The sequence below is a fragment of the Melanaphis sacchari genome, unplaced genomic scaffold, assembly GCF_002803265.2.
Source record: "Melanaphis sacchari strain LSU unplaced genomic scaffold, SCAv2.0 Contig33_pilon_pilon, whole genome shotgun sequence".
NCBI lineage: Eukaryota > Metazoa > Arthropoda > Insecta > Hemiptera > Aphididae > Melanaphis > Melanaphis sacchari.
In genome coordinates, this window is record NW_020271205.1 from 1359146 (window position 1) to 1374528 (window position 15383).

The window sequence follows — 15383 nt, forward strand, 5'->3', positions numbered from 1 at the left end:
AACTGAACCTAAAGAACTTGTGAATATATTTTTTTGCTTTTTTTTGAATTAGTAAGGTTTTCATTTTTTTTTTTACAAAGTTTTAATTTTATCCACAAATATTTCTCCCTATTCTTTTGTTAATACTCCAAACAAGGTTCGTTGCAATTTACCGATTCCTCTAAAAAAATGAACTCTGTTTCCTTCGTCATTTATGAGTGTCGAAATAGGTTTCGTCAATTTTAAGGTATTGTTGAATTATTTCATGATCTTTGTTTATTTTGTATTTTAATGTTTGATATTAGTTTTCGTTGTGTTTGAAGGTCCCATTTTGCTTTTTACAAATGCTTCTATCACTTCATTGTTTCTTATTATATATTTCTGTGCGTACGAATACATTTTGTAATTTATCACTCTATAAATAAAAATATATTTCTTTTTTTTGTTGTTCGTAGGTAATTTTTATAATAATATTATATAATATGAGTTTTATGATATTCTAGTGATGATAAAATTTCCAGATACGCATGTCTTTGTTATTTTATAAAGGAATATAATTTATTTGCTGATTGTTTTTTTTTTTTTTTTTTTACGTTTACGTATATTCATACACGCACAAACATAGACACACAACATCCTATAAAACGGCTATAGGTATACTTATGTTTTAATCTGTTGTTTTTTTTGAAATGATTTTAATATTTTTTGTATTTTAGCTGGGTCTGTTGTTTCATTTGCAATTATTCTTATTAGTTTCTGGGTCGTCTTTATTTTATTATTTACACTGTTTTTTTTTTTTTTTTTATTATATTCATATTTTATTATGGACCACAGCGATACTTATTATTAAGTAATTTAATAATATGTTTACTATTAGTGTGTAATATGAGTATCGTGATTGCGGGTTCAATATATTATGTTAACATTATATATATATATAAATATATATCTAATTTACTTAATCAGAAGTATTGGTTTTATCATTCATTATTTGAGTATTTTTAACATTTTTAATATATTTTTTAGTAAAATAAAATAAATCCACTTAATTCTTAACTTATTAAATTGCATAATTATCTAATAAACTAAATTTAAGAGAAGACGACTCCTTAATTAATATATGTTGTCACTATTTTGTTTAACGTACCTACTATATTCCAAATTGATGTTCAGAATTTCCAATTTTGTATAATATTCTTTGATGATAAACTGTATAATAAATTGGCTTATGATCAAATTCAAGGATAAGAACGTTATCTGCATTTTAATTTTTAAGAAGTTCTGGAAATTTTTAAATTGTATACTTACTTCCTCATATTTTACTTAAATATTAAAATATGGTCCCATATAAAAATACAGATATTATTCTCACCTCAAAGTTTAATAATAAATAAATGCATTTAGTTATTAAGGGTTATTAAATCACGAAATCAGAGCTGTTGAATAACGGAACACAAATTTGGTATATTATTGTAAAATAATGAGATGGACATAACACACGCGATTATAGCACCCAATAAACAATTTAAAAAATTAGTAGATTATTTACTTAGCTTAATCAATATTATAATATATTATGAACAAATAAAATGTATTATTTTTATTACAACGTTTAATAGCATACCATAAACAAATTACTTAAGTGTTAAAAAGTCTAAGTTTATTTATATAATATCATCATAAATTGTTTATTTCAAGTGTCATAATATATAATATAATTATTAAATTTTGTAATAATGTTTTTAAATTAGTTATCCTAATTTAATTTTTTAAGTATTTGAACAACCTATTTATTTATTTTATTTTTTTTTTCTTAACTATCTATTTATTTTAATTTATTAGCAATATGGAGTTTTATAATTTCATAACATATCATACATTTCAGATCGTTAAATACTTGAAAGTTATAATAATTTATGCTATCAAAGCGTGAATTTTATTACAAAAAAATAAAAATAAAACACGTTTATAATGACATTTAAAAGTATTTAATATTTATTTTTTTTAATGATAATTTTACATTACCCAACATAGACGTTAGTTCATGATTCTTATATCTCCTGAAATTGTATTACTAGATTTTTATAGAACAATAAATAACAAAACAAAAGTGAAGAAATTTAAACAAGATACGAGTGCAATATTGATATTAACTCTTGGTAATTGTTATTTAAAATTAACTCGAATCATAAAATTACTAAAATTAAGATGTAGACACAGCTGACCTAATGTTAATCCGAGATTATATTTTTATTTATTTTATTTTTTTGACACGAACATATTTTTTTTTGAGAAAGTTTATATGAAATTCTTAAGACGCTTTTATTTTGTCATGCTTGATGATATTTAGTTGCTAAGGTAACGTCACTTGTTACTGTGATGAACGCATGCATATTATATAACACTAAACCAAATTCTTCTTGAATTCTTTGCAATTCAAAAGACATTTTGATGAATATTCGTGATCTAACGTTCTTACCAACAATGATATGTTGTATTCTTGTAAATTTAATGATATTAAAATTTATATTAGTTATTTAGTATTTTGATGATTTAATTTCAAATGTATATTTGATTTAAGAGTTATTAAAGATAAAAACATTAAATTAGAAAATACTTTTATTATTATTTTTACTTTTTTTTTCTATTGAACATTAAATGTTTATATTTTTAATATTTTATAATAACACATTATTATTAAAAAAATAAAACAATACATTTTCTTAAATATTTTGATTATTTACTTTTAAAGATTAAAAGCAATTGTTTTTAATTCTAATTTATATCAATACATCTTATAATTTTGGTAATACGTTATGAACAAAATTAAAACAGCTAAGCCAGATATATTTTCAAGGAGAAATTCTTCTCAAAAGTAATATCCTGAGTGTTCTACGATTAATCTTTAAAATGCATTATTACGTGTTGGTTATATTTTTAGATACATCTAAGTGAAAAACACGTTGGTACACCACTACAGACAATTCTGCAGTATCTCAATGTCTATATTTCATCAAGTTATATATATTATAAAAATATATTTCATACTTTAGAGTGTAAAGAAAAATGAAAAGTAAATTTTTGGTTTGGTTTCTTATTTAATGCCTAAAAAACACAAATATATTTTCACAAAATATTTTACACTAATTAAAATGTTCATAAATAAAAAAAAAAAACTGTTTTAGAATAGAACTATTCTAAAATAGATATTTTTCAATATGAAGGTTTTTTATCGTCTTTCGCTGTAATTTGTATAGTTTATTAGTAATAAACATGAATTTACCATTAGGTAGGTAAAAAGTTGTAATTGGTTTAAGCTTTATAATAAAATATGATATGCATATAATTGACAAATAATAGACTGTAAAATGTATTGATAATTATTTTATAATAATTAAATTTGATTTTTTTTAAATTTACGATGTACAAATTTCCGAGTATTCAGAATAGTATAGACAGGTTTATTATTGTATAATTAATTTAGTAAAAAATAAATATTTAAGTATGACATTTTATTTTATAAATCAACATAATAATATACTAATTCTTCATAGTATTCATTTTATTTTTATTTACATTTAATATTTTTAAATATATATTTTTAATACGTTATATTTTTTCATCTAACTCTAATTAAATCTTCTTTTTTTTTTTATCTCCATAATATGAAACGTTTTCATTTTTCTACGTTAGTGTATATTTAATATTATACATTTATACATGTAACGTAATATTTTAAACAATCATTACTAACAATTTTGTTGATAATTAAATACTACAGTGACAAAATGAATGTACATTATTCATCAAAACATTAAAGCCATAAGTACTAAATAAATATTTTAAATTTGTCATTTGTTTTAGTTAAATTATCTCAGGCTGCACATACTGTGTAATTAAAAATAATAATAATAATATGTTTCAATTTATAATAAAAACAACAAACTGAGCTTTAATATTATTGTAATATAAATTATTAATGTCTACTGTTAAAAATATAAGCTTAAATGAACAACGGATTTAACAATGTTTGACCATAATAATTATTATCAAGAAAAAATTTGTGATACAATCGTAAACAATAATAATTTTAATACATTTTATTATAATATAATATTAATAATTAAACATTTTTTTTTAAAAATATGAATATTTTAAATGTTATTTTTGAGAATTTAACTAAAAAACTGGTGAATAAACTAAAAATCAAAAAATCAAAGATAATCAATTTATTTTAATATAGTTAAAATAAATTTTGTTTTTCTCTGATTTTATATGTTCAACAAAAAGTAAGAAAAATACTTTTTTCATAAATATTTTTATTTATAAATATATGTCTAGTTTTTAGATTTAATACGTTGGATACTTAAAAAAACTGTTTTTGGTAGTATGACTAAAAATAGGTTCAACGACATTTGCCACTTTATAAAAAATATATATATTTTGGTCGCGTTCTATCACTATTATCGTTAAGAACAATTTACTTTTGTTGAAGAAAAAATTTAATTTAACTTCACGGGCTGTTAATCTAGTATATTATGGAGAAAAAGAGCGAAAGCAATAGACCAACCGAAGGAAACTGAAAAAAGTCAAATATATACACAACTTGTATAATGTGTGTGTTTCTTTTAATGAGCCAATGTTATTATTGAGGACGGTAAACACATAGTATCAACAGCAAGTACAAAATATATGGAAGGAGCTATTTTTCCTGCACTCGTGTAATACCTACTCGTCACCTGGGTGGGGAACGACGGGCGTGAATTTATGTGCACTAGTGAATGTATTGTGTGAACTAGCTATTAATCTATGTCAAGCCGATAGCAACGGCGACCGCCAAAGGGATCTCTATACACGCTGCTGCTGCTGTGGTCCTCATAGTGTATTCCTCTCCTAAGTTCAGCAGCCAGCCAGCCTACCCTCCGTTCTTCTGTAAACGTGCTCACCTCGTGGATTTTACTGACTTGACGTTTTCGATTGTTGACAAGAGGTTCCTATCCTACCGTACAGGTACTTTTGCCGTCGTATAATGTACACAAAACTCATACTAGCGTAAATACTACCTTCCTCCCTCCTAACAAGACACTATTATAGTAGCGCATGTCCTTACTTACACCAACAGAAATCCCCAATGTACACTGCCAATGCACTATATTACATGGTATGAACATCGGCTATGAATCACAGGCAATACATCGTGTGTGTGTATTTGTGTGCGTGTGATGTGTGTAACGCCCACTCGACAAACTAGCTGTTTGACAAGGAATTTGGTAAGTGCGCACTGCACATATACTCTTTCTTATCCTCTACCTTTTTCCAATGGCGCATATTTTCATTTTTGACTACTTTACACGACCTTACCTTCAGTATTCTTGTTTAGTGTATCGATCTAATGTACAAGTAGAAAATATTGTTTCATAAAATTTGAATCAATGAGTTTGTGTATTATACATATAAGTACATCTTACGAGTACCAATTTTAGCATGTTCGTCCACAAATGTGCATCAATTATATGTTATAATTTATATATATATTATATATCATCCAAGACTCCCAAAATTATATTTATATCGGTGAAATGTGGTCACTAAGTAACTAATCTACACAAGTTGCGATATGTATTTGATTAACAAACGGAGCAATATTGTGTACGGACCTTGGCTAGATAATTATAAATATTAGAAAAAACAGACTTTTTCATGATATTAAATGAATGGTAGAAAACATTGTTCATGTTTTATTTTCTAGAAAATACTTAATTTTGTTCTTAATAACAATTAAGTAAAATAAAATTATAATTTTAATGTAGTAACATAAGTATGTATTTATAAATATCTAACCACGAGTTATTCTATTACAAGTAAAGGTATTCGAGACTTTAGAGCCCTGCAAGTTTTTAAACTAACCTTCATCAAAATTAATGGGGTACAACAGTTTCTTTAACAAACTAGCGAGGTTTCTGAGCGATACAATATTGTATTTTATTAAATGTCCATAAGGTTTAGAAAATTCCATAAAAGTAAAGTAACCTAATAATTTTTAAAAGTCTGACGTAATAATTGTATTATATATTTGTATCTTAAATACAGTGGTTATTTTAAAAATGACAAGAAATTTTAATTACTGGGTTTAGAATCAAATCGTTTAAAAAAATTAAGTTTTCTGTGTTATCTCTTATGCGGTGTCTGTTGTAATCATTTTAATAAACATTTAATAAGAATGTATGTATATTAACGTAGTCATATATTTGATAATTGACGTTTGTTATGTCTCAATATTTGTTACTGTCTAAAAATATCAAATATAATTTTAATATTTGTGATATATTTATTTTAATATACATTTTAACGTACAGCATGTTCTAATGTTTTATTTAAAAAAAATTAAAAACCAGAATACAATAATATTTATGAACAAAGCTTTATGATGAAATACATTTCAAACGAAACAGTATGTACATACTGTTACTGAACATATCTATATTACAATAACAGAATCGATTACAGAACTATTTAAATGCAAATTATAATAGCCAATATTCTACTAGTTACAATTATAGGGTACTTAATTCCATAACTACGCAACATTTGATTTCGGAAACAAAATGTTTTTACTTTAAACTATATAGCTCTAGATATAACTCATACAGTATTTCCGTTGTTTGTAAACCATTTCAAATAAATCATAACACATAAGAAACAATACAGCATTATACTATTTAAACTTAGTATATTTTGTTTGCTTTTAAACTTAAATAATAATAATATTCAAGAATTGAATGTATTGAAAACCACGCAGAATCAACCAGTTATAATTTATTGAATTTAATTTAACTATACAATAAATTGTTAGAAATAAGTGGCATCCTAACGTATACAGTAAAAAAAAAAAAAAAATGATTATTATTTTATTATTTTAATACATATTAATTTATTTTTTTTATTAGATAAACCCACAGTGACAATGACAATTGGTTGATATATTTTAGTATAAAATATCATGTAAAAGCTTATAGTAATATTTTATTTTAAAGTTTTAAATTGTATTATATGATACCTAGTATTGCACTTTATTATTTATTAATGTATTATACATATAATATTTTTTGTTTACCACTCACTCAATAATGCTTACGAAAATGTGAATATATTTTTTTTTTAATAATTGTAATCTACATGATTTATAAAACAAAACTCTCATTTATATAATATACATTTGTTGTATTTTATTGTCAATCAGTTATAAAATTATTTCGAATCAATTAATATATATCTTTGGTATAGTGTTTGATAATATTAAAACTTATTCCTTAAATATCTAATAAATTCTTTAGAGTATAGATAGCCCATGAAAATTTTCATTATTTATCTTTTTCATTTAAAATATAATATGTATGTAAACTGCAATATACAATGGTATACGCTCCTTGCATATTTTTAAACTTTTCCTTAGATATTTAACGAACTTGTTCATAAACTCTATGCGTATTAAACAGTACACTTTGCGTAAAACTAATATTTTACCAAGAAATACATTTATCATATTGCATTAATATATTATCTCCATGTTATCGTTTAGTATATATAAAATAAACAAATTTTAAAATATAAATAAAATGTTTTAAAAATATTTAATAATACTTAATAATGGTATACGATGAACACACGTGATCTTTGTTTAAAAATAAATTCATAATAAATTAATTCTATAAGTCATATTTTATTAAATATAATACACAGTACGTCCAGAAAGTAAGTTCCGTTGGGCAATAAAAACATGTAAATGTGTAAATTGTATTATAAATTTTATTTGAATATAAAATACATGTATTACTCTATTTTTCAACATAGTTACCACCATTATTTAAGCACTTATCATATCGAGGTACTAGTTTTTGTATCCCTTTATCATAGAAAGATGACGCCTGTGATTGTAACCATGCGCTAATAGCCTTATTCACCTCATCATCTTCGTTGAAGTTCTGGTCACCCATAAATGATTTCATGTGTAAAAAAAGATGAAAATCACTGGGTGCCAAATCTGGACTGTAGGGCGGATGATTAAATTGTTCCCATGCAAAATCTGCAAGAAGTTGTTTTGTCACATTTGCTGTGTGCGGGCGGACATTCTACAAATTATTCAATGATTTTTTTCTTATATCAATTTAGTAATAGGTTATTCAGGTTTATCTTCTCCGCAATTATAGATAAATGGTATAATTTTGATGTAGCGAAAAAAAAATTATAAAAATACGATATTGTCCTAGATTTTTTTAAATTTATAGAAATTATTTATACTCCTCCTTTCGGCTAACGTTGTTAAATTTTGTTATTGGAAATAATCTTTAGATGTGACCAAGTTCAGACGCAGTTCAAACCTCTGAGAGTAAAGTGAAGCACGCATTAACCACAGTAACTATACACAGAATTCCAAAGTTACATATTGATTTGTGCGGTTTCGTCCGTAGTTTTAAAAAAAAAATATAGTGTCTTTTAAAGCCTAATTATTAAAATTCCTGATCGTATAATAAGTTTAAAAAAAAAAAAAAATACCAATACTAAACCGCTCACGTCAAAACGATTTCGACTGTATTTTTCAGATACAGTTGTAGAGATCTGCATCGACGACAACAAAAAATGGATTACCAATCTCGCGCTACGACGGCCGTGACCGTAATTTTGCTGGCGTTGGGGTTGTTGGCTAGTTGCGGTGCAATCGTTTTTCCAACTGATCGTCAGCCCGGAACAAGTACGGTTAACGTCACACGGCGCAACCACCGAACTCCCAGGGACATGCAAGAGCTCAAAACAAACGCCCATGGGCTTGACTTATTGTCGGCTGGACTCAAGACCACCGGTCAAAAGTGGTCGTCAGACGAGTACCAAACGCTATCGACATTGCAGCAGCAGACTTCCGATGACGATTCGCTACAGCCCGTCACCACGAAGGTTGACATCTATCCGGCGCTAACGACAAATTCACTGCCGTTCGTAACTCGGACCCAGTACGTTAGCAACCACTTGCACCAGCCTTACTATCACAACATGCACGAGGATGACAGGAACACTCATCAACAAGAAACCATGGACCTGGAAGATCAGCGTACGGGGTACTCGCCAGCAAAATGGAACAGGTGCAATTAATTCAAAGCTAAAATATATTTTATCATTTTAGGTATTATATTATGATGATTCTCTTGTCATAATCTCTAAGGTTGATAGTTATATAATATTCAACCACTAACAAAAAAAATCAGTACGACTGTTGGGAACCGTATCCTAATAGATGTTAAAATTTGACTATGTAAAACAGACTTTAATTTTCTTCATTCATTTTAGGTTAATATGATAATCAGATTTTTTTTTAGAAATTAATGAAGTAAATATTTAACATTTTAGAAAATAATAATTAAATATAAAAATAAAATATGATTTCCAAAAATCTAAAAAAAAAAAAGGTTAATTTGAATTTTTATATACTTTTTTTAGTATAATATATTTTTAAAGCGTATTCAGAGTCGAATTATAGTTATGAATATAGTTCAGACAAACAATTGTATATTTTGAATAAAATTTCGATGTACTCTTGTTTTTTTTTTTTTTTTTGTAGTTAAAATATGAAAGGTACCTACAATGTACAATAACATAGTAATAATATATTATATTGATTGTCCCGGTGGACTGTCTAATTAACAATTTATGCAGGTATATATAGTATTCAGAAATTGTTATTGTAATAACCTGGATGAGAATATTGTTTTAAAAACACAACAATCAATTAACAAAACAAAACGATATAAATGTGTTATATAATTGAGTTTTTAAATAAATACTTATTTGTTGAAGCATATTCAGTTTACTCATTTTTAGTTTGTGTATTTCATACAATATTATGATAGTGTATTCAAAAGTCTAGTAATTTGCAAAATGGTACATTAATAACTATTACTATGTTATTGTTATTTCGTGTATTTTAAAATATCGTAGTATAAATAATTAATTAATAATTTTAAATGTCACTACGCAATTTCGAGCTGTCCGATTACTAAACAAATAATCATTTAACCAACGAAATAATAAAATGTATTATATTAAACAATAAAAAATAATAATAATAATAATAAAAAAAAAAAATTCACACTAAGTTAATTTTAAAAATATAAGTAAATATTTGCTAAGATAAACAAGAATAAGTTATGAATTATAATCGAGAATAATATCAATTAACAAAAATAAAACATACGACACAAATATAATTATAATTTATAATTAATGTTAATTTTGGAAATAAAAACTTATAACTGTTAAAGCTAACTGCCATAAATTATAATCTGTGGAGTTGTTTGATATAATTGTGTAATTAAAAATCATGACTTCAAGAACAGTGGTTATAATATAATATGATCTAAGGAAGCATAAAAAATGGGTGTGAATCATGAAGACAAACTTTGGTTTAACCCGTCGTTAGTACACATATAGTTTGTAACATGATTGTTACACTGTGAGCGCAGCGCTCACACTTCACTTTTTATATTATTATTAATTGATCTATTAACTTAAAACATCAAACCATATCTAGAATTATATATATTTTTATCCTTCACTAAAAAGTATATAAATATTTTTTATGTACATTTCATAATTTATAAAATAAAAATAAAAAACTGTATACACAAAACTGTGTACGTAATCGACTACGATGGTGGTGATAAAAATATTGTGCGGTTAGTACAGTGGTAGCGCGACACTCACTTAATCGGTACTGTCGACTTTGTCTAACGATAACTGATAGACAATGACAAATAGCGTAATTATTTATTTTTATAAATATGTATAGACATGTTATTTGAAGGTATGTATAGTATCAGATTAATTCAATAATATTTGTACGAATAACGCTCGAAATTCTATCTGTGTGAGCGGCGCGCTCACATGTGTACCAACGACGGGTTAAGTTTGTTCAGCCATAAGAAATTTTAAATTTTTTTAGTTTTTTTTTTTTTAATGTCGATCAAAAAATTATTTTCTAAGTCAAAATGTTTGAGAATTTAATTTAAAATTCTAAAAAAATTCATAAAATCCATAAAATAAACAAATTATTATGTAGTTAAAAATTCACAAAATAATTTGCCTTTTGCACTTAACTTTTGAAAATTTAATATAAATTACATCATAAATAATTCATACTAAAACCATAAAATCTAAAAAACATGGGGAGGCAATTAATATTTATAGATATTTTAAATTAAAATATTGACGACATTTATGTAGATAATAAAAAAAGGTGTTAATTATTGTTATAATTTAAAAACATCATTCGTGGCTACTTAAAACTTTTATATTTACCTACTAAATTATTAAGAACTTTACTGTACGCTATAATGTTTTTGATATTATATATATTTAAGATAATATAATATATTTAAACTATGAATCTATTTTTACTATTTTAATTTATTAACAGGGAATTTTTATTGATTTTGAGTTACATATGGTGATATTGATACTATTATCATTATAAAATACTGATAATGTAATAAATGTATTATTTTTAAAATACATTATACTGGTCTCAAAAAAAATTTAAAATAAATCATTAAGGAATTTGTTATTTGTTAGTTTGAGGAATAAAAACGTTTATTTATTTATTTTACCTAAAAAACAGAACGATTTCTTTATCAACAGTATCTTTAATATAACGGAAACTATATTTATATATTTTTAATGATTAATATTTTTTTAACAAAACCAATAAAATGTAATTTACTACAGTAAATAATAAATAAATAAATCTAAAATGTTGACATTTGTCGAAAATAAATTATTATTCTTAAAGAGAGGAAATTATTTTGATCAAACTAGGCCCTAACGTACTAGTATATCTAAATAGGATGCCTTTTAAGCACCGTTAGAATTTCAGAGATATAATGTCCCTGCATCTTTCCCCCCACTATCACCATTCAAACTTGCTGAAGTAATTTGCTGCTAGTTTCACTCTTATAATCCATGTTCAAAATTAATCGTTGTGTTTTATAGGTATTACCCCAGTCACAGACAATTTAAAAAATATGGACCAGTGGTCATGGAGACGGACGTGGCAGCGGATGGCAGTACCAGCATGACCGGTGGATACAACGTTTACGACAACGGCGGCATGGACTACGGCACCAGCACCAGTTACGAATTAGAAAACATTAAAAACGCAAACATCGGCAGTAGCGGAGGCGGTAACGGCATCGTCAGTTGGTTCAGCGACCCGCCGACACAATCTTCGCGACCCGCACCCATAGTGGCCGAGATCCGGCAACCCAGTAACAAGATGTCTATCGACGCCCATAAGTTAACGTTGATGGCAATAGCCAAGATAGCCTTGGCTAAGCTAAAGGTGCTCACGGCGATCAAGTTCCTCATCTTCCTGTGGGTCAAACTCAAGTTGTTGGTCATACTAAAGGGGTTCATATTCGCTAAGTTAACCGTGATAGGCAAATTTCTCAAAATTTTCTTGTTGCCGTTCCTGCCCTACTTGATTTCATGGTTGAGGAACATAATCATGATGAACATGAACCCCTCGATGAACATGCCCATGCCTAACTTGAACAATATGTTGAGTAATGCAATCCAATCACGTAACGACAGCGTCCCCGATCCGGCACTTAGGAGAAGCACTGCCGATCTGGATACACTGAACGTAGCTGGAAATTTGTTGAGGTTCGTGGCCTTTGTGCAATCGTCTAAATGTGTGGAGAGGACTGCCTGCCGCATTTCCAGCACCAGACCACTGAGTTTACAAACCACTTTGGCGAACTGGTAATAACCGTCAGTACGATTAGCTTTGTCGTAAAATGTCTCGTAATTTCGTTCAGATGAAACGATGGTACACATACTATTGAAATCACAATGTTTGGGGCATTTTGTTTTTTCAACTTTTTTTGGCCAAAGAAGTTTAATCGTGGACCTATTCCATAAGACAATAAGAAGTATACTCAATATTTATTCCCAGTTCAAAATTGTACACTGTGTTCCGTGAAAGACACTATCAGGTATAAAAATAAAATACTTTTCTCGGATCGAGTATAAAATACATCAAACAACAATTTTAATCCACGGTTTAATTGATAGATTTTTTTTTCGTGAAATGTATTTCCAACATTTTTTTCACAAATTATCTATATAATATAATAGGATCATAAAGATTAAAACAGTATAATATAAAAATAAATCATGCACAAATCCATCTTTACAATTGTTTAAGTTACATTAGTTTATCAAACAGTTTATATTTGTAATGTGATATTCCAAAATAAAATATTTTTCAAATAACTTCAACACACATACGTAAATTTAATATCAAACAAGTTGTCTGTTAGTTATATCTTATAAGTATTTTAAATTTAGATGTACAAAAGCGAGGATCAATATTTTATGGGGTGCTATTTTCTCCATTCATCTTAACATTAAATACATAAAATTATAGATAACTAACTACTATACTTGATCGAAATTTGATTGTTATGTTTTGAAATTCTACAAAATAGATATTTTGCTTTAAAATTTAACATTAGAAATATATTGCCAAAAAAAAAACTAAAAATGTTATTAACGAGATAAATAATAACTTTATTTGAAACTTTTATGAAATTTAATTAATTATTTACATAAAAAACATTTTTCAAAATAACGATTTAAAACGTTTAACTGAATCACCATAAAACTATTAAAAATACTTAAAAATTTAAGTGGTTACATTATATTTTTTAAAACTATCTCAGTCTCTTTAAAAATTTACAAATAATCAATCGAAAGTTAAACATATTGTGTTTAATCATAAGGTAATGACTTTTGAATAGGTTTTCTGTTTTTGTAAATTGTAATTTATATTGCCCAGTAACCTTTTTTACAATCAATTATATATTTTTGAATTTAATACCATATGATTAGTAGTTACACATAGTAATACACTTTCGCCCCAAAAAACTAAATACAGTAATTACTAGTACTTTTATTAAATGTTTTTAGTAAAGGTTTGTTGTTGTTTTTTTTTTTTTCATAAATCAATTTGAACAACCATGTTCACTCAAGAATAAGTCTAAAAAATAATATATACTTATTGAATTATTTAGCGTACCTAATTCATTGTCACGGAACACTGAATTTATATTATAGGGGACAATTTATTGTGTTAATATTTATAAATGATTAACATCTTTTTTTCTTAAAAATACACAAATCAATTTTTTACATTAAAATGCATTATTGTTGTTATCTACTCATTATGTGTGTGTTAAACCGATGTTGCTACTTTTTTTTCTTAAACTTTTGATTTTTACTAGCTAAAGGTAACTGTATAACCTCGCATATAATAATAAGAATAATTTAATTGAACATATTATTTATAATATACTGTTTATTATTTTTTTATCATCCAGATATTGTGATAATGTTATGTGTACGATAATTTATAAACGTAAGCAACAAATGGTGTGTGGATTGATTTAAACATATTTAGTATTTTGCAAATTTACTTCAATAAAATAAACTTTTTGACTGCCTATATACATTGAAATAATAGTTGTTATTCTTTTGTGGATTGGAAATTATAATTCAATCTAATGTTTAAGCAAAATAAATTTAAACACTATTGATAACTAATGTTAATATTATGATATTCTAGGATCTTTTCACCATTGTTGATTTATATTCCAAACAAAAAGTTAAAGTCCTACTTGTCAACATTGAAGGAAGTTTCAGACTATCGTTTAGAAAACATTACCAGTTATCCGTCAACAATAGAATGGCTTAAATGGTGCGATGAACGATATTATTGTGATGAAGAAGAAGAAGATACTGACGACAATTTGATTTAAATATTATTTTATAGTCATAATCGTAATTTTTAGGTATCTATAATTTTAATACGCACAAAAGTTAAATATTTAAAAACTAATATCAAAGAAATTGACTATACTTTTTATGATAAATTAACATATTTATTATTTACTAATTTTAATTAAAAGCTACCTATATATTATGCAAAAATTTATAATAATTGTACTCTGAGAATTCGTTTAATATTAGATATACATATAAATATTATTTTCTCTTGTAGTAATATTTAAAACTTTTTCATGAATTATTAAGTACCTATATTATTTTTTTTTTTTTTAATGTTTATATTGATGTATTGTACTTTTTAATATTTTTTGGTTTAATATTATTTACAAACTTTTATTATAATTTTTTCTTAACGTTAAATAATTTAAAAGTTTATCATAAAAATGGTAATTTTTTTTTTTAATTTATATATAATATTTATTATTATTATTATTATTATATTAGACGAAATTTTAAATAAAAATGCATAAAAATATAGCATACAGGTATGGCACATACAGGGACAAAAATCG

At 25.6% G+C, this 15383-nt stretch overlaps 1 protein-coding gene across 1 annotated transcript; it reads left to right on the top strand.

Annotated features, from left to right (window-relative positions):
* Positions 1–8583: 8583 nt before the first annotated feature.
* LOC112596724 lies at positions 8584–14843 on the top strand. Its single transcript, XM_025342510.1, has 3 exons — positions 8584–9113; positions 12016–12786; positions 14651–14843. The coding sequence occupies exons 1-3, from the start codon at positions 8617–8619 to the stop codon at positions 14841–14843; spliced, it is 1461 nt and encodes a 486-aa protein (XP_025198295.1). The 5' UTR covers positions 8584–8616.
* The last annotated feature ends 540 nt before the right edge of the window (positions 14844–15383 follow it).